At 64.2% G+C, this 20,120-nt stretch overlaps 1 protein-coding gene across 1 annotated transcript in view; it reads left to right on the top strand.

The window, feature by feature from the left end:
* The window catches only part of CHD5 (chromodomain helicase DNA binding protein 5), a 57,440-nt gene continuing 37,320 nt past the window's right edge, over positions 1-20,120 (top strand). Inside the window, exons 1-2 of the mRNA XM_036347832.1 lie at positions 1-196; positions 15,265-15,392. Coding sequence (XP_036203725.1) covers positions 118-196; positions 15,265-15,392 — 207 coding nt within the window. The 5' untranslated portion in view covers positions 1-117. The remainder of the gene's footprint in view (positions 197-15,264; positions 15,393-20,120) is intronic.

Raw genomic sequence — 20,120 nt, 5'->3', positions numbered from 1 at the left:
TTCTCGCCGAGGCCGCCTCGCCCGCCGCGCTCACCAGTCCGGCAGCGTACGGGTTAAGGCTGGCACCGCGCCCGGCGGGAGGGGGGGCGCCCACCTCCCCTCCCCCCCGCGCCGGGCATGCGGGGCCCGCTGGGCACCGAGGAGGCGCTGCCGCGGCTGTTCGCGGACCAGATGGAGAACGAGGACGAGATGTCAGGTGAGCGGGGCGCCGGCTGTGGCGGGGGCCGTGGGGCTCGAGGACCGGGGGGCGGTGCGGGTGGCGCGGGCGGCGCGGGTGGGGGTGCCGGGCTCCAGGCTGCGTTCCCGCCCCGCTGGCTCCGCACGGCCAAGGGCGCCGGGCTGGGCGAGAGCAGGGGCGCGGCGCGGGCGGCCGAGGGCGGATGCGATCGGGGCCACCGGCCGCCACTCGGCCGGGCGCAGGCGGAGGACGCGCGGGGGGCGGGGGCTGCGCGGGGCGCCCGGGTGGGGAGGGGCGCGGCGCCCCGGGGTCAGCCCGCGTGCCCTTGAAGGGGCGGAATCTGGAATCTCGCTCGGCTCCTGGAGCTGCTCACCCCTCGCGCTCCTCTGGCCTCTGGCCTCCCGGGGGCTAGGCCATCGCGGCTCCAGGGCGGGCTGGGTGGGGCCGCGCGTGGGGACCCTGTGAGAGCCCTGGCTGGAACCGCTTCCTTCAGGGCCGACGAGGGCCATGGCCAGGGCTGTGGGCTCCAACTCCTCCTCCCCGTGCCCAGCCGCTGGTGCTGTGAGCGCTGCTCCCAAGCACTTCGCCGGGCGCCGGCCTCGGTGACCAGCGGCCTCCCAGCCCACCTGCCTGGCTGTGGGCCTGCCGCCCAGGCCTCCGCCCTGCCCTCGCCATCCCTCTCAGATCAGCGTAAACATGGTAACATGACGTGGGGAGTCTTTAGTTGACCGCTCACCATTTCTTTGGGACAGTTCCCTCCTGGCACAGCTGGGCAGGGCCTCCCTCCCTCCCGGGGCCTCCGCCCCAAGTCTCTGGCCTCCTGTGCCGGGAGAGACCTGTGGGCGGCCCAGTCGTGTGCCTCCCCCAGGGGAAAGGACAGGCCACAAGCTGATACCCCAACTCCTGTGCAGGAGGTGAGGAGAGGGGCCCAGCAGGCAGCACTGTCACCCAGTGAGGGGGTCCCTCTGGGGGCCATGCCCACAGGGCCTCCCCCTCCCTGCGTGTGTGCTGGCTTGGACACAGTAACGGGGTTCCTGCTGGAGCCAGCCTCACCCCACGTTTCAGACAGTCTGGCCAACTTTGCAAAGCGCCTGCTGGGGCGAGAGGAATGGGGGTGAGGCGGCCCACACGGGCGGGGCCTGGGGCCAGGGAATTAGCCGCATTTCCTGGGAGGAACACAGATCCCAGCACAGGCAGGGCAACATGGCCGCTTCCTACCGGGGCTGGCTCCTCGGGGAGCCCTCTCCGTGGTGCTCCGTGGCGCTCTGGGCGTGGCCCCATGTGGCACTTAGGGGGACAGTGGACAACTGAACATGCATTAACAGGCTTATTCCAGGGACTTCACTGGCCCCCCCGGTGGGGTCCCCTGTCCCCTTCTCCTGAAGACTCTGCCTCTCCCTGGTCATGCCATGGTGCCCACTGTGGGCAGGGGCGGGGCCCAGAAGTGCCCTCAGGCTGCTGGACACCCAACTCACTGTCCCTGGGCCAGAGCCCCTGGGGCTCGGTCAGCGTCACCTGCCCACCACCTGGTCTCCCTCTCCCGCTGCTTGTGCCCATGGCCCCAGGGTGGGGGCGGCTGGCCCCGAGGCCCTAGGAGCCCCCAGGCCCTGCTTCCGCCCCTGTGGCCTGAGGGCTGCAGTCCCTCCACCAGCAAGACCTCACGTGCCCGCCCAGAGCTCATCCCGAGCCTCCCAAGCCCCCGCTTCTCTCCATGTCCCTGGTTCCAGCCACCGTCCCCTCCTGCTGGCCCGCTCCGGAGCCTCCTAACAAGTCCTCCCCGACCACCCTCCACCCAGCAGCCGGGTCATCTGTCTCCTACAATCAGGCCCCCAGCCCTGCAGCTTGGATGGCTTCTCCCCTGCCCTGTGCACACTGCAGGCACATGGCCTCCTGGCTGCTTCTGGCCCCCAATTCCATCTGCCCTTGAGCACTGGTGACCTCCACCTGCTCGCCTCGGCCTCCTCCCCGTCATCAGGCCCAGCTCAAGGTCATCACCTGGAGGCTTGACCTCCAGCTCAAGTGCAGCCCACCCCGTTGCCCCTGACCCTTTCTCCTGCGTTCTTGACTTGGCTGCACCGCCTCCTCCCTGGACTACTGCTTGTGTCGGGCTCTCCTGGAGGGTGACTCCCTCGGCCACCAGCTGCGTCCGGCACCTGGCACCGCGGATGCTCAGAAGATGGCTGTGGGCCGAGAGTGCCTAGGTCACCCCTGGCCCCTGGACACTGTGACACTGACAGCCCCAGCCCAGGCCCAGTCTTTCCTGAGGTGCCACCAGCTGCCCCCTCTCCCTGCGTTACAGCGGCTCCGCAGCCCTGGCCGGAGCCCCTGGCCGTGCCCGCGTGGCCCTGGAGCCACGGGTTCCAGCGTGTTTGCAGCAGGAGGAGCTGGCGAGTTGGAGCTGTCACGCCAAGTCTGAATCTGCAACAGTTGGACTTGTTACTTGTCAAATCCACTTTCTTTTCGCTCGCCCGTCTCCCACCTCCCCCTCTTGTTTCCCCCGCAGCGCTTTGCCCGAGCAGCCCTGGCCGAGAGGCAGGTGGGCGAGCCTGCTCAGGGGTGGCCCGGGTGGGTGCCGGCCTCTCCGGCTCCGGACCACAGCTGCCAAATTCTCGTGGTGGTGGTGGTGGTGGTGGTGGTGGTGGTGGTGGTGGTGGTGGTGTGGGTGGTGGGTGGTGTTGATGGAAGCAGGCAAAGTCAGCGCCCCAGAGGCAGCTGGGTCCTGGCTCTGCTTGTCAGCTGCCTGACTTGGGGCGAGTTCCCCAGCCCCTCTGCCTCAGTGTCCCCACTTGTGGAATGGGGATCCGGACCGGCTACCTCACAGAGGGTGATTGTGAGGACCGGTGAGCCGGAGCCGGTGGAACATTCAGGTCACAGTGCCCGGCACGTCACAGGTGCCCAATCAACTGGCCCTAAGTGAGCACCATCCAGGGGGCAGCCGACCTGCCTCCCCCAGGAGATGCTTCTGAGACTTGCACCCTCACCCAGTGAGCTGGGGGGGGGGGGGGCCACGGCGGGGCTGGCGGGAGGGAGGCACTGAATGGCCTCGGTGCCCGGTGCCCGCAGGACTGGCCCCAGTCACCCGGGCGTCTTAGGCTTCCTTGAGCCAGGGGGCAGGAGGGAGTGATGACAGCAGCCCCCAGGGCCCTGCCGGCCCAGCTTGCCCGCCCCCTGCTGGGGAGGTGGGGGGTCCCGGGGAGCCCCATAGTATTTAACACTCCTTACTGGCGGGGGGGGGGGGGGGGGAGGGGGGGAGTGGCTGCACAGAGTGCCAGGCCTGTGGGATCTGTGCCTCCCTCTATCACTCGGGCTAAGAGCCACCTGTCCCTTCATCAGTTCACTCACCCGCCCATGTATCCACCCTCCCACCCAACATCTACCCATCTAACCACAAGCCCCACCGACCATCCCCTCACCAGCCGTCTCCCACGTCCCCTACTGTCTAGCCAACCCCATCCATCCACCCCTGAACCCTCCCACTCTCCATCCATCCACCCCTGCATCCTCCCCACTCTCCATCCATCCACCCCTGCACCCTCCCACTCTCCATCCATCCACCCCTGCATCCTCCCCACTCTCCATCCATCCACCCCTGCACCCTCCCACTCTCCATCCATCCACCCATGCACCCTCCTCTCTTTCCATCCATCCACCCCTGCACCCTCCCACTCTCCACCATCCACCCCTGCATCCTCCCCACTCTCCATCCATCCACACCTGCACCCTCCTCTCTTTCCATCCATCCATCCACCCCTTCATCCTCCCCACTCCATCCATCCACCACCCCTGCATCCTCCTCTCTTTCCATCCATCCATCCAACCCTGCACCCTCCCCACTCCATCCATCCACCCCTGCACCCTCCCCATCCATCCATCCATCCATCCACCCACCCCTGCACCCTCCCCACCCCATCCATCCACCCCTGCACCCTCCCCACTCCATCCATCCACCCCTGCACCCTCCCCACTCCATCCATCCACCCCTGCATCCTCCTCTCTTTCCATCCATCCATCCATCCACCCCTGCACCCTCCCCATCCATCCATCCACCCCTGCATCCTCCCCACTCTCCATCCATCCATCCACCCCTGCACCCTCCCCATCCATCCATCCACCCCTGCATCCTCCCCACTCTCCATCCATCCATCCACCCCTGCATCCTCCTCTCTTTCCATCCATCCATCCATCCACCCCTGCACCCTCCCACTCTCCACCATCCACCCCTGCATCCTCCTCTCTTTCCATCCATCCATCCATCCACCCCTGCACCCTCCCACTCTCCACCATCCACCCCTGCATCCTCCCCACTCTCCATCCATCCACCCCTGCATCCTCCTCTCTTTCCATCCATCCATCCACCCCTGCATCCTCCTCTCTTTCCATCCATCCATCCATCCATCCATCCATCCATCCACCCCTGCACCCTCCCCATCCATCCATCCACCCCTGCATCCTCCCCACTCTCTATCCATCCATCCACCCCTGCATCCTCCTCTCTTTCCATCCATCCATCCATCCACCCCTGCACCCTCCCACTCTCCACCATCCACCCCTGCATCCTCCCCACTCTCCATCCATCCACCCCTGCATCCTCCTCTCTTTCCATCCATCCATCCACCCCTGCACCCTCCCCACTCCATCCATCCACCCCTGCACCCTCCCCATCCATCCATCCACCCCTGCATCCTCCCCACTCTCCATCCATCCATCCACCCCTGCATCCTCCCCACTCTCCATCCATCCATCCACCTCTGCACCCTCCCCACTCCATCCATCCACCCCTGTACTCTCCCACTCTCCATCCATCCACCCCTGCATCCTCCCCACTCTCCATCCATCCACCCCTGTACTCTCCCACTCTCCATCCATCCACCCCTGCACCCTCCCCATCCATCCATCCACCCCTGCACCCTCCCCATCCATCCATCCACCCCTGCATCCTCCCCACTCCATCCATCCACCCCTGTACTCTCCGACTCTCCATCCATCCACCCCTGCACCCTCCCCATCCATCCATCCACCCCTGCATCCTCCCCACTCCATCCATCCACCCCTGTACTCTCCCACTCTCCATCCATCCACCCCTGCACCCTCCCCATCCATCCATCCACCCCTGCATCCTCCCCACTCCATCCATCCACCCCTGTACTCTCCCACTCTCCATCCATCCACCCCTGTACTCTCCGACTCTCCATCCATCCACCCCTGCACCCTCCCCATCCATCCATCCACCCCTGCATCCTCCCACTCCATCCATCCACCCCTGCACCCTCCCCACTCCATCCATCCACCCCTGTACTCTCCCACTCTCCATCCATCCACCCCTGCACCCTCCCCATCCATCCATCCACCCCTGCATCCTCCCCACTCCATCCATCCACCCCTGCACCCTCCCCATCCATCCATCCACCCCTGTACTCTCCCATCTCCATCCATCCACCCCTGTACTCTCCCATCTCCATCCATCCACCCCTGTACTCTCCCACTCCATCCATCCACCCCTGTACTCTCCCATCTCCATCCATCCACCCCTGTACTCTCCCATCTCCATCCATCCATCCACCCCTGCACCCTCCCCATCCATCCATCCACCCCTGCATCCTCCCCATCCATCCATCCACCCCTGTACTCTCCCATCTCCATCCATCCACCCCTGTACTCTCCCATCTCCATCCATCCACCCCTGTACTCTCCCACTCCATCCATCCACCCCTGTACTCTCCCATCTCCATCCATCCACCCCTGTACTCTGCCATCTCCATCCATCCACCCCTGTACTCTCCCACTCCATCCATCCACCCCTGTACTCTCCCACTCCATCCATCCACCCCTGCACCCTCCCCATCCATCCATCCACCCCTGTACTCTCCCATCCATCCATCCACCCCTGTACTCTCCCACTCCATCCATCCACCCCTGTACTCTCCCACTCCATCCATCCACCCCTGTACTCTCCCATCTCCATCCATCCACCCCTGTACTCTCCCACTCCATCCATCCACCCCTGTACTCTCCCACTCCATCCATCCACCCCTGCACCCTCCCCATCCATCCATCCACCCCTGTACTCTCCCATCTCCATCCATCCACCCCTGTACTCTCCCATCCATCCATCCACCCCTGTACTCTCCCATCTCCATCCACCCACCCCTGTACTCTCCCATCTCCATCCATCCACCCCTGTACTCTCCCACTCCATCCATCCACCCTGCACCCTCCCCATCCATCCATCCACCCCTGCATCCTCCCCACTCTCCATCCATCCATCCACCCCTGCATCCTCCCCACTCTCCATCCATCCATCCACCTCTGCACCTCCCCACTCCATCCATCCACCCCTGTACTCTCCCACTCTCCATCCATCCACCCCTGCATCCTCCCCACTCTCCATCCATCCACCCCTGTACTCTCCCACTCCATCCATCCACCCCTGTACTCTCCCACTCCATCCATCCACCCCTGTACTCTCCCACTCCATCCATCCACCCCTGCACCCTCCCCATCCATCCATCCACCCTGTACTCTCCCACTCCATCCATCCACCCCTGTACTCTCCCACTCCATCCATCCACCCCTGTACTCTCCCACTCCATCCATCCACCCCTGTACTCTCCCATCTCCATCCATCCACCCCTGTACTCTCCCACTCCATCCATCCACCCCTGTACTCTCCCACTCCATCCATCCACCCCTGTACTCTCCCACTCCATCCATCCACCCCTGTACTCTCCCACTCCATCCATCCACCCCTGTACTCTCCCACTCCATCCATCCACCCCTGCACCCTCCCCATCCATCCATCCACCCCTGTACTCTCCCACTCCATCCATCCACCCCTGTACTCTCCCACTCCATCCATCCACCCCTGCACCCTCCCCATCCATCCATCCACCCCTGCACCCTCCCATCTCCATCCATCGACCCCTGTACTCTCCCACTCCATCCATCCACCCCTGCACCCTCCCCATCCATCCATCCACCCCTGCACCCTCCCATCTCCATCCATCGACCCAGCATACGTTTCCCGACTGTCTTCTCTGGCGAGGCCGTGGACACAGTGTGGAGCCTAATGCTCTGGGGCTTCAGCAGATAAAACTTTTGAGACTTTCCACCTTATCTCTTTGGCTCTGTTCTCATTTCTCTCTCTCTCTCCCTCTCTCTCTCTCTCTCTCTCTCTCTCTCTCCCCCTCCCTCCCTCCCTCCCTCCCGCCCTCCCCCCTTCTCCCCACCACATCTAGCCCTGTCTGTCTCCCTGAGTCATGGCTGTCCCTCTCGCTTGCCCTGTCTTTCCTGGCCCTGCTGGCATGTTACCCCATCTCCTCCCTCCTCCTCCCACCAGTGCTCTGGGTTTGCATGGGGGCCTCTCTGCCCGCTCTGGGCCGCCAGCCTCCCCCACCTTGTCCCCCTCCCCAGTCTCACCTGCCTGCCCTGCCTGCTCAGGTCTGATGCTTTCTTTGATGAGACACCAGTGAGGTGATGTCTGCGTTTTGTTAAATGTCATCAATAAATTATTAATCCTCTCTTGGGCGGGAGCTCCCCCCCCCCCCCATCATCAGCCGAGGGCCTGGGAAGCGGAGGGGGCTCCCCAAGGACTGATGGGAGTCTTGTCTAGGCCCGCCCTCAGGTAGCCCTGAGAACCCCTGGCCCAGCAGTGCCTGAACCAGAGGCGCTCCCTGCCCCCCTCTTTACCCCCCCTCCTTTGCTCCTGTTGTCCTGACCGTGCTGTGGCCTCCCTGGACTCTGCCTGCCGCCGGGCACCCACTGGGCATTGCATTGGCACTTTCCATTCCAGTTTCAAATGTTCATCACCTGCGAGGTCGGCAGTAACAAGCTCATTTAAGGATGAAAAGATGGGCGCAGTGGGCGACCCCATGGGAAGGGCTGGGGCGGAAGCCTGTGCTCCCCTGTCCCTCCCTCCTGGTCGCCAGGTGGTCGTGCGCCCAGCTTGGTGCCAGGTTGGGGTGGGGAATGGAAGGGGCCCTCTGCTCAGGCCCGGAGAGGTGGGCGCTGAGCTGGGGCCCCCGCGCCGGCAGGTTTGCTGGCCTTTTGTCTCCCGGTGATGGAGCCCTCGTCCCGGCTCCCGGCTTGGGAAGCCCAGTCTTTGAGCGCCCCAGACCAGCCCTGCCTTCTCTCCAGTCATGTTTGTCGTTTGCTCTGACCTGTGTTTGCGAAGCTCCCTGGGGCTGGGCGGGGGCCTGTGGACAGCCCTGCTGCCCCGAGGGACCCCTATGAACCTCTCCGCCGCCGGCGTCACCTGGGAGTCCCCAGGCAGCGGCCCCAAGCTTGGCACAGACCATGCTGGTTAAGCTTAAATGCTGCTGTGCCTGGAGGGAGGGGCAGGGGCGGGACCACGCTGGCTCCATCACCTGCCAGCTGTGAAACAGATGCGGGCCAGTGCGCAGACCCTGTGAGCCTCGGTTTCCCCACCGCGCACGGGTGACAGTGCCCCTCCCAGGCCGCCGTCGGAGGGATAAAAGCTCACGTGTGCCGCCGGTGGTGGGCCTGGCGCCGGTGGGTGTGGGAGCGTTCACTGTTCGCACGTGTTGCCCTGAGGAGGGCCGCTCAGCTCACTGGCCCGGCCCACGGGGCCTCGGGGCCTCGGGCTGGGCCTGAGCCCGTGCAGGGCGTTGCGAGGGGCTGGGGCGACCTTAAGAGAAAGCAGGACCTTCCTTTGCGCTGGTCTCTCTGTCCCCACTGGGCCCCCTGCCCGCCCCAGCCCCTCCCCAGGCCGCCGACCTGGGAGCCCAGCAGGAGAGAGAACAGGCTAATGGGCCCTAATTATAGTCTCTCTTGGATCCACGGAGCCTTGGCTGGAGGGCAGGCTGGTGCCGAGGGCACTGCCAGGCAGCCCGAGGGCTGTGAGCGGCCGGGAACTGGCAGGACGGAGTCCCGAGGCCTCTTCTCCCCGGACCCTCACCCCTCACCCTGGGTGAGCGGGTCTCACCTTCCCAGGGCTGTGCTCCGGGGGAGGGCCAGGGCCAGGGCGGGGAGGGGTGATGGCGGGGAGGCGCTGCTGGGATGACTTCCAGGTCTGGTCTGAGAAAGCTGGGGCCCCTGAAGGAGAGGAGGCGGGGCTGGAGCTGAAGGGTGAGGTGGGGGCAGGGTCACAGGTCAGCCTGGTGTCCTCAGGGCCACAGAGGCGGTGAGGGAGAGGAAGCGTCCGTCAGAGAGGGGGGGAGTGGGGGGGTCCCATCCCATGCCAGCCTGGAACGTTCGGAGGAGGGGTTCCGCCAGCAGGTGGTCCTGGGCCCTGGGCTTCAGGAGCGGAGAAGGGCTGCCTGGGCAGAGGGTGCGGCCTTACCCTCGGAGGCGTGCTCTGGGCGAAGATGAGGGCTGGGATGTGCCCCCTCCGCCCGAGGCTTCCTTCTGGAACCCCCTGCAGCCACCTGTGCGTCTCCTTGTCTGTTCGGCTGGTCAGTCAGTGGCCTTTCCCGTCTGGGGGCCTGCCCTGCGGAGGGCACAGGGACGCGGGAGGTGGCAGGAGGCGGAGGGAGAGGCCCCTCCCGATGACAGCAGCCGAGCCTGTTACATAAGGCGCGGGGCATTGTCTGGGCACGGGCGGCTCTGCCCAGGCGGCTCCCTGCGGCGTGGACAGGCATCCGATCCCCAGCCTGGCTCCCAGCCTGCCCGTCACTGCCCCCTGGGGCGACTCTGGGGGCCCCATGCACCTTTTCAACTGGCCCAAACAGTGCCTGCCCCTCCCCCATCAGGGCTCAGGGACAGATCCCTGGTCCACCCTCAGCCTGCCCGTCCTCGAGCAAGGCCTGCCCACATCAACCCAGGTGGTCCCTGCAGTGCCCGGCCCTGTGCCCACAGCCCAGGCCTAGGCCACAGCAGCTGTGCCTTCCACGTGGTCCTGTGCTCAGCAATGCCCCTCGCTGCTGGTCAGGCCCACCGAGCTGGCCCCTGGGGACGGCTGGCACTTGGGCCACGCTCAGGCCGCCTCCTCTGTTTGTCCTGCAGGATTGGGGGGGGGGGCGTACAAGGCAGGGGGGGCCCTTGTGCCCTGGGTGGGGAGGTCCCAGGTCCCTGGCCACCTGGAGGAGGGCCCCAGAGCAGAGAGGTGCCCAAGCTGGGGCAGTCCCACCTCTCCCGGGTAGGGGTGGGATGTGTGGGAACCAGGCCATGGGCTGTGGGTGTGGGACGGCCACCCACTGGGCCACCAGAGTCACCAGCGCCTCTAGCTGCCCCCAGAGGGTGGCCGCGGGAGCCATGAGACCAGGGTGGGGCCTTTCCCCTCCGCCTTGGCGACGGGCGGGGAGGGCAGGGGCGTCCCAGGTGGGCATGGGGGTGCCCCATGTGGAGGACAGGGGGGCTGGGTGCTGGCATGTCCTGGGTGTGCACTTGTGTCTGTGGTGTGCGGGTCTGACATGGTTACAGTCACCAGCATAGGAGGTTCCTGGGGGGGGGGGGTTCTTGTCCCTTTGACTTGTTCCCCTAACGCTCGCCCCGTTCCCAGCGAAAGTCTCTGGTGGCCCTGGGACTCCCCCTCCTCAGGGTCCCCTGGGGAGCAGTCCTCAGGCACAGACCACCGGGCCTGGCTCTCCCCCCCCAGCCGGCGCCTGTGGGACAGCACAGGGCAAGCTGGCCTTGGCACATGGGGCCCCGGCTGGCATGGAGCTCTCGCTCTATCATGGGCCCCTTTTCTGGACCCTTGGGGGGTTCTTTCTGGAAGCTTCCTTGGTCTGGGTGGGCAGATATGTCGCTGGTTTGGGTGGTTTGCTGTTGTAGTGTCTTCTTGCTGCGTTCGTCCCCAAGAGGACCCTCCCCTGCTCTCTCCGCCGTGACCCAGGTTTGGTTCCCAGAAGCTCAGGGCTCACTGCCTGTGTGGGCGTGACGGGTGTGTACTGTGTGGGTGTGTGCACTGTGTGGGTGTGTGTACCTGTGTGGGTGTGTGTACCTGTGGGTGTGACAGGGGTGTGCACCTGTGTGGGTGTGTGTACCTGTGTGGGTGTGACAGGGGTGTGCACCTGTGTGGGTGTGTGTACCCGTGTGGATATGATGGGTGTGTGCCTGTGTGGGTGTGTGTACCTGTGGGTGTGACAGGGGTGTGTACCCATGTGGGTGTGTGTACCTGTGTGGGTGTGACAGGGGTGTGCACCTGTGTGGGTGTGTGTACCCACGTGGGTGTGTGCACCCGTGTGGGTGTGTGTACCTGTGTGTGACAGGGGTGTGTACCTGTGTGGGTGTGTGTACCTGTGTGGTGTGTGTACCTGTGTGGGTGTGACAGGGGTGTGCACCTGTGTGGGTGTGTGTACCCGTGTGGATGTGATGGGTGTGTACCTGTGTGGGTGTGTGTACCCGTGTGGATGTGATGGGTGTGCACCTGTGTGGGTGTGTGCATCTGTGTGGGCGTGTACTGTGTGGGTGTGTACTGTGTGGGTGCGTGCACCTGTGTGGGTGTGTGTACTGTGTGGGTGTGTGTACCTGTGTGGGTGTGTGTACTGTGTGGGTGTGTGTACTGTGTGGGTGTGTGTACCTGTGTGGGTGTGTGTGCTGTGTGGGTGTGTGTACCTGTGTGGGTGTGTGCATCTGTGTGGGCGTGTACTGTGTGGGTGTGTACTGTGTGGGTGCGTGGACCTGTGTGGGTGTGTGTACTGTGTGGGTGTGTGTACCTGTGTGGGTGTGTGCTGTGTGGGTGTGTGTACCTGTGTGTGTGTGTGTGCTGTGTGGGTGTGTGTACCTGTGTGGGTGTGTGTGCTGTGTGGGTGTGTGTGCTGTGTGGGTGTGTACTGTGTGGGTGTGTGCTGTGTGGGTGTGTGTACCTGTGTGGGTGTGTACTGTGTGGGTGTGTGTACTGTGTGGGTATGTACTGTGTGGGTGTGTGTGCTGTGTGGGTGTGTGTACCTGTGTGGGTGTGTGTGCTGTGTGGGTGTGTGTACCTGTGTGGGTGTGTGTGCTGTGTGGGTGTGTACCTGTGTGGGTGTGTGTGCTGTGTGGGTGTGTGTGCTGTGTGGGTGTGTGTGCTGTGTGCGTGTGTGTACTGTGGGTGTGTGTACTGTGTGGGTGGGTGTGTGTACCTGTGTGGGTGTGTGTGCTGTGTGGGTGCGTGTACCTGTGTGGGTGTGTGCGCTGTGTGGGTGTGTGCACCTGTGTGGGTGCGTGTACCTGTGTGGGTGTGTACTGTGTGGGTGTGTGTACTGTGTGGATGTGTGCAGCTGTGTGGGTGTGTGTACCTGTGTGGGTGTGTGCGCTGTGTGGGTGTGTGCACCTGTGTGGGTGCGTGTACTGTGTGGGTGCGTGTACCTGTGTGGGTGTGTACTGTGTGGGTGTGTACTGTGTGGGTGTGTGTACTGTGTGGGTGTGTGTGCTGTGTGGGTGTGTGCACCTGTGTGGGTGTGTGCACCTGTGTGGGTGTGTGTACCTGTGTGGGTGTGTGCGCCGTGTGGGTGTGTGCACCTGTGTGGGTGCGTGCACCTGTGTGGGTGCGTGTACCTCTGTGGGTGTGTGTACTGTGTGGGTGTGTGTGCTGTGTGGGTGTGTGCGCTGTGTGGGTGTGTGCGCTGTGTGGGTGTGTGCGCTGTGTGGGTGTGTGTACTGTGTGGGTGTGTGTACTGTGTGGGTGTGTACTGTGTGGGTGTGTACTGTGTGGGTGTGTGCACCTGTGTGGGTGTGTGCTGTGTGGGTGTGTGTACCTGTGTGGGTGTGTGTACTGTGTGGGTGTGTGTACTGTGTGGGTGTGTGTGCTGTGTGGGTGCGTGTACTGTGTGGGTGTGTACTGTGTGGGTGTGTGTACTGTGTGGGTGCGTGTACCTGTGTGGGTGTGTGTGCTGTGTGGGTGTGTGTACTGTGTGGGTGTGTACTGTGTGGGTGTGTACTGTGTGGGTGTGTGCACCTGTGTGGGTGTGTGCTGTGTGGGTGTGTGTACCTGTGTGGGTGTGTGTACTGTGTGGGTGTGTGCTGTGTGGGTGTGTGTACCTGTGTGGGTGTGTGTACTGTGTGGGTGTGTGTACTGTGTGGGTGCGTGTACCTGTGTGGGTGTGTGTACTGTGTGGGTGTGTGTACTGTGTGGGTGTGTGTACTGTGTAGGTGTGTGTACTGTGTGGGTGCGTGTACCTGTGTGGGTGTGTGTACTGTGTGGGTGTGTGTACTGTGTGGGTGTGTACTGTGTGGGTGTGTACTGTGTGGGTGTGTGCACCTGTGTGGGTGTGTGCTGTGTGGGTGTGTGTACCTGTGTGGGTGTGTGTACTGTGTGGGTGCGTGTACCTGTGTGGGTGTGTGTGCTGTGTGGGTGCGTGTACTGTGTGGGTGTGTACTGTGTGGGTGTGTGTACTGTGTGGGTGCGTGTACCTGTGTGGGTGTGTGTGCTGTGTGGGTGTGTGTACTGTGTGGGTGTGTACTGTGTGGGTGTGTGCACCTGTGTGGGTGTGTGCTGTGTGGGTGTGTGTACCTGTGTGGGTGTGTGTACTGTGTGGGTGTGTGCTGTGTGGGTGTGTGTACCTGTGTGGGTGTGTGTACTGTGTGGGTGTGTGTACTGTGTGGGTGCGTGTACCTGTGTGGGTGTGTGTACTGTGTGGGTGTGTGTACTGTGTGGGTGCGTGTACCTGTGTGGGTGTGTGTACTGTGTGGGTGTGTGTACTGTGTAGGACGTGTACCTGTGTGGGTGTGTGTACCTGTGTGGGTGCGTGTACTGTGTGGGTGCGTGTACCTGTGTGTGTGTGTACTGTGTGGGTGTGTGTACTGTGTGGGTGTGTGTGCTGTGTGGGTGTGTGCACCTGTGTGGGTGTGTGTACCTGTGTGGGTGTGTGCGCTGTGTGGGTGTGTGTACTGTGTGGGTGTGTGTACTGTGTGGGTGTGTACTGTGTGGGTGTGTGCACCTGTGTGGGTGTGTGCACCTGTGTGGGTGTGTGCTGTGTGGGTGTGTGTACCTGTGTGGGTGTGTGTACTGTGTGGGTGTGTGTACTGTGTGGGTGCGTGTACCTGTGTGGGTGTGTGTGCTGTGTGGGTGCGTGTACCTGTGTGGGTGTGTGTGCTGTGTGGGTGTGTGTGCTGTGTGGGTGTGTGCTGTGTGGGTGTGTACTGTGTGGGTGTGTGCTGTGTGGGTGTGTGTACCTGTGTGGTTGTGTGTGCTGTGTGGGTGTGTGTGCTGTGTGGGTGTGTGTACCTGTGTGGGTGTGTGTACCTGTGTGGGTGTGTGCGCTGTGTGGGTGTGTGCACCTGTGTGGGTGTGTGTGCTGTGTGGGTGTGTGTGCTGTGTGGGTGTGTGTACCTGTGTGGGTGTGTGTGCTGTGTGGGTGTGTGTGCTGTGTGGGTGTGTGTGCTGTGTGGGTGTGTGTACCTGTGTGGGTGTGTGCGCTGTGTGGGTGTGTGTACCTGTGTGGGTGTGTGTGCTGTGTGGGTGTGTGTACCTGTGTGGGTGTGTGTGCTGTGTGGGTGTGTGTGCTGTGTGGGTGTGTGTACCTGTGTGGGTGTGTGCGCTGTGTGGGTGTGTGCACCTGTGTGGGTGTGTGTACTGTGTGGGTGCGTGTACCTGTGTGGGTGTGTACTGTGTGGGTGTATGTACAGTGTGGGTGGGTGTACCTGTGTGGATGTGTGCACCTGTGTGGATGGGTGTACCTGTGTCGATGGGTGTACCTGTGTATGTGGGGGGAGAGGCAGTGTGGTTGATTCCCCATTAAGGGGGTCCCAGTACCCTCCTCCAAACCCCAGATACTTGCTGTTCAGCTCCCTGGTCCTGGTGATGCCCGCCCTCTCCCCAGCCTTCTCCCAGCCACACCTGGGCCTTGGGGGCGGAGATGGCCTGGCCCCGGAGCTGGCTTGGTGGTGGTGGGGCTGCGTTCTCCCCGGGGAGCCATGTCAACGAGGCCTCTCAGAGTTGCTCACGGGCTCCGCACGGTGTTTCCTGAGCACCATCCTACAGGGGGGGCGGGCGGGGAGCGTGTTCGTAACATCCCGGGTTCCTGTGCGGAGGGGAGGTCCCAGGTGGGGTGAGACAGCCCACAGAGCTGGGCTCCTCACTGGGTCTGGGCGGGACTGTCGGGGCAGGTGGTGCGGGTGCGGCTGGGGGGCCGGAGGCTGTGGGAGGAGCTGCTGTCCCAGTGGGGGTCTCCCAGAGGGGCGTGCGGGATAACCCCCTCCTGTTCCCCCAGAAGACGACGACGGTGGCCTGGAAGGCTTCGACGACTTCTTCCCTGAGGAGCCCCTGAGCCTCCCCAAGAAGAAGAAATCCAAGAAGCTCAAGGAGAACAGGTCCAAAGGGAAGCGGAAGAAGAAGGAGGTGCGTGGGGCTGGGGCCGGCGTGTGGCGGCCTTGGGGTGTCCCTGGGCCTGCAGGGGGAGACTGGCCTGGGCTGGGCCTGCAGGGGAGACTGGGCTGGGCTGGGCCTGCAGGGGGAGACTGGCCTGGGCTGGGCCTGCAGGGGGAGACTGGCCTGGGCTGGGCCTGCAGGGGGAGACTGGGCTGGGCTGGGCCTGCAGGGGGAGACTGGGCTGGGCTGGGCCTGCAGGGGGAGACTGGGCTGGGCTGGGCCTGCAGGGGGGAGACTGGCCTGGGCTGGGCCTGCAGGGGGGAGACTGGGCTGGGCTGGGCCTGCAGGGGGAGACTGGCCTGGGCTGGGCCTGCAGGGGGAGACTGGCCTGGGCTGGGCCTGCAGGGGGAGACTGGGCTGGGCTGGGCCTGCAGGGGGAGACTGGGCTGGGCTGGGCCTGCAGGGGGAGACTGGCCTGGGCTGGGCCTGCAGGGGGGAGACTGGGCTGGGCTGGGCCTGCAGGGGGGGCTGGGCTGGGCTGGGCTGGGCTGGGCCGGGCCTGCAGGGGGAGACTGGCCTGGGCTGGGCCTGCAGGGGGGAGACTGGGCTGGGCTGGGCCTGCAGGGGGAGACTGGCCTGGGCTGGGCCTGCAGGGGAGACTGGCCTGGGCTGGGCCTGCAGGGGGAGACTGGGCTGGGCTGGGCTGGGCCTGCAGGGGGAGACTGGCCTGGGCTGGGCCTGCAGGGGGAGACTGGGCTGGGCTGGGCCTGCAGGGGGAGACTGGGCTGGGCTGGGCCTGCAGGGGGAGACTGGGCTGGGCTGGGCCTGCAGGGGGGGCTGTGAGACTTGGCTGAGCCAGAAGCACAGCGCTGAGCTGTGTGGACAGACACCTTTCCGGGACGCACCGGAAGTGTCCTGTCCTGAGCAGGATCGGATGTCCAGGGGCCGTCCAGGGGAGCCCGGGCCAGGGCGGGGCTGGACCGCGCTGACTGCCCCGGGCCGGATCTCAGCGGTGTCACTGGGTGGCCTGGGCACGTTCATCTCCGAGCCCCCACACTCCGCTTCCTTGTTTGTAGAATGGGGTGCACACCGCCACCTCCCCTCAGGGCCACCTGGAGGACCAGGGAGGGTGTTCCAGAGGCGGCCGCAGGCGGTGGGATGGGAGCGTCCGCTGTCCTGTCGTCCTGTTGTCCCTGCCCGCCCGGTTCCTGAGCGTTTCCTCCCGGCAGCTGCTCATGGGCCGGGGCAGAGGCTGGGTCCGCACAGAGGCGCCTGCTGCTCCTCGGGCTCAGGCCTTCAGGCAGCGTCCCCCCAATTCCCAAACGCAAATGAGGGGCCACGAGGGCTGCCACGGGCCTGTGGGCACCCCCTTCCTCCTCTCCCACCCTGGCAGGGCCCAGGGTACGGCAGGACCCTCCCCATTGCCCTGGCCAGGAGGAGGGTGGAGGTGGGCAGTGTCTGGACACGGTGGACTGGCGGCTGGGGTGGAGGGATGCAGCGGGGGGAGGGGGCTGGTGCTTGCCTCCCATGTCCAGCACCCCGTCACGCAGCCTCCCTCCCTTCTTCTGGACCCACATAAGCACGTGTCTGTCTCTCTGGCTCCGGTTTGTCTGTCTGTGTCTTCAGTCCGTCTCTGCTGGGCCTCTGCTGTGTCCATCTCTTGCCGTCTCCTGTCTCCCTTGCTGTCTTCTCGCTTCTTTCCCCCCCTCCCCCATTCCCCCTCCCCCATTTCTCCCTCCCTCATTCCCCCCCTCTCCCATTCCCCCCTCCCCTCCCTGTCCCTTTCTTCTCCTCTCTCCCTCCCTCCATCCCTCTCTCCTCCTCTCTCCCATTCTCTCCACTCTCCCTCTCCTCTCTTCCTCCTCACACTCCTTCCTCTCTCGACTGAGATGCAGCTCAGGTTCTCAGAAGGGGTGCAGCAGGGGGGCTGGAGGTCTGCAGATGACTGGGCAGTGCCCGACAGGCCCCCACAGCGACCCCTGGGCCGATGCTGCCCCCTCCCTGCATTCCTGAGCGCCTGGCTTGGCCAGCTGGCCCCTCGTCGGGGGTCTGGAGCATGCTGTGTTCAGAGGGCAGGATCCCGTGGCCGTGTGCCACCCCCCCCCCCCCCGCCCCACAGACCTGGGTCCTCAGGGCATGGGGAAGGGAATTGCAACCTTTGCTCCCCTCCTCCTCCAACCAGGTGGCCCCATGACGGGCAGGCGGTGGTGGAGGCAGGAGGGGTGGTGGGTGGGGGAGGCAGTCTTGTTTTCCTGTGTGTGTGTGTGGGGGAGGCGGGCAGCAAGTCCGGGACTCTGATTTACATAAAGGAACCGGACTGGGGCCAGGGCCTGAGCGCATGGAGATGAAGCTCCTTGTCAGACCCAGCGCAGGAGGGAGAGATGATTTCCACCTGTACTGCGGCGTCGCCATAGCAACCAATTATTCAGCGCTAAATTATAACTGTTCATAACAGTCGTGAATGGGAAGGCTCATATCCGATTCTTTCTTTTTCCCTCTCGATCTTGAAGGACCCTGGACTGAGAATGACCAACTCTCCGGGCCTTCCTTTTGGGTTTAAACGCCTCGTTTTTCGGGGTGTGCTGTGTGCTGAGCGCTGGGCAGGGAGGGAAGGGAGAGAGAGGAGATGGGAGGCCTGGATCCAGAAACATCTGCAGAGCTGGGAGGAGGAAGGGACTGCTCACTCAGGGAACCTGGGGGGCACGCCCCATCCGCTGTGGGCCTGGGCTCAGGGCAGAGACCCCTCCTGCCTGCCCCCCGCTGCTGGCACCCACGCCCTGGGCATGGTGGCTAAGGCAGCTTTGCAGATGGATTCTGTGGGGGCTCCAAGTCTACTGAGGTTCTACGCCAAACGCACTCCCATCATCACGCCCACGGCTGCCACAGCCCAAAGGGTAGCCTCAAGGTCAAAGCCCCTGCTGACGCGGACTTTGAGAGCCTGTGGCTCAGGCTGAGGCTGTCAGGGCTTTAGTGCTCCCTACTGCTGCTTCTCCCCTGACCTTGCTTGACCTGCAGCTCCGCCTTCGTCAGTTTCAAGATTCAGAGCCCATCCGGGTTCTCCATCCTCCCTTCCCCTCGGGCCACCGTCTGAGGCCCCCCAGGTCCCGCCGATGGGACGCTGCCCCCCCTTCTCTGCCAGGACAGGGGTGGGAGAGAAAGGAGGCTCCGCGCTAGGAGTGTCCGCACCGCTGGGCGCAGCGACGTGGGCGGCAAACCAGGCTCCCAGGCCCTCCCCTGCCCCTCCCCCTCCGCCCGCCGGGGGCGGCCCGGAGGTGCAGCTTCGTTACCGAGGGAGCAGGCAGGGCACGGAGAGGGCGAGGGCATGGCAGGGGTGCGGGCGACGCAGAGGGGGCTGCCTTCCCCTCCCTGAGATGAGGTCCTGGCAGAGCTCCAGCTCCTCCCTCAGGAGGTCTGCCCTCCTGCTCTCCCAGGGAGCCCTGGGGTGGACGCTGGGCCAGCCCTCCTGGCAGTGCCTCGCTTGGGGCCTTCTGCCAGGCCTGCTGCCCCTCCCCCTCCCTCACTCTCCCATCCATTCCTTCTGCCCTCCCTCCCTCCCTCCCTCTTCCTCTCCCTCTGGGCTCTGCATTCGGAGCTGTGCTGGCCACTCCTTGCCTCTCCTGCGCTTGGGCTATGGCAGTGCCTGCTTCCCACCGATGCTCAGGGCCACGCCCCTCAGGTGTGGCCACCACAGCCCCTGTCCGCACCACGCCCCATATACGGTAGTTGTCTCGCTGCAGGTGACATCCTGATTTGCAGAAACCAGTACCCGAGGCGGGTGAGTCCTCCAGTGTGCCCCCCCATTATTGCCTTACAATGAGTGGCCCTCCAGTGTGCCCCCCATTATTGCCTTACAATGAGTGGCCCTCCAGTGTGCCGTCCTGGCTGCATCTTTGGCCTCCAAGCAGCGTAGGGGTTGTCGCTGGGACGCTCCCATTTCAGAATGTTCCAGGCCTTCTCTTACGTGGCGTTCTTTGCTCCCCTCGCCACCCGGTGGCATCCCATCCGCCGTGAGGAAGCTGAGGTCAGGTGCTGCAGCGACGTGCCGGTTCCCAGGCTAGCAGGGGTCAGCGCTCTGAGGCCACTCTGTTGTGTAGCCTCCCCAGGGAGCCCCGGGACCCACCATGGGTCCTCCCGTTTCATCCCTGGTTTGCACTGTGGGGTCTGTCCCGGGGCAGCCGAGGGCCAGGCCTGAGCCCCAACCTCTGCGGGCCCACAGACGCTGTCCGTGGTGCTGAAGTGTGTGGCATCCTCCCGCCCTTACCTTTGCTGGGGCGAGGACTGGGGTAGAGCCTGTCCCTCAGGTCTCTCCAAGGGTGATCTCTCTAAGCTGGCCGAGCGCTGCACCCTAGGGAGAAATGGGTGCCCCTGTCTGATCTCCACCTCCCCAAAGGACTGAGGCCCAGGCCCAGCTGGCGATTGTGGCCACCAGGCCTGGGCGGCTGTCCTGCCCGGGCGGGCTCCAGCGCAGGACCTGCAGTGGACCTGCACTGTCCCAGGGCCCAGCGTGGCCAGGCAGTATTCCGGAAGCACCAGGACACAGGAGAGGTGTGGAGGCCGCCAGCCCGCACACTGACTCTGTTCTCAGCGGGCACCGAAGGTTTGGGAGTGGGAGCGTGGAGCAGGGAGACTGAGCTGAGCGCCCAGGAGAGCGGGAAGTGTGGGAGCCTGTGGTGGCCCCTTTCCCAGCCGAATCTCAGGGAGAGCTCCCTCCTGGGAAAAGACTCTCAACTCCTTACAGTGTGGCCCCAACGGGCAGAG

This window comes from Myotis myotis, unplaced genomic scaffold (genome assembly GCF_014108235.1).
Source record: "Myotis myotis isolate mMyoMyo1 unplaced genomic scaffold, mMyoMyo1.p scaffold_m19_p_2, whole genome shotgun sequence".
NCBI lineage: Eukaryota > Metazoa > Chordata > Mammalia > Chiroptera > Vespertilionidae > Myotis > Myotis myotis.
Note: the sequence above shows the minus strand (reverse complement) of the source record. Positions and strands in the feature narration are given on the sequence as shown.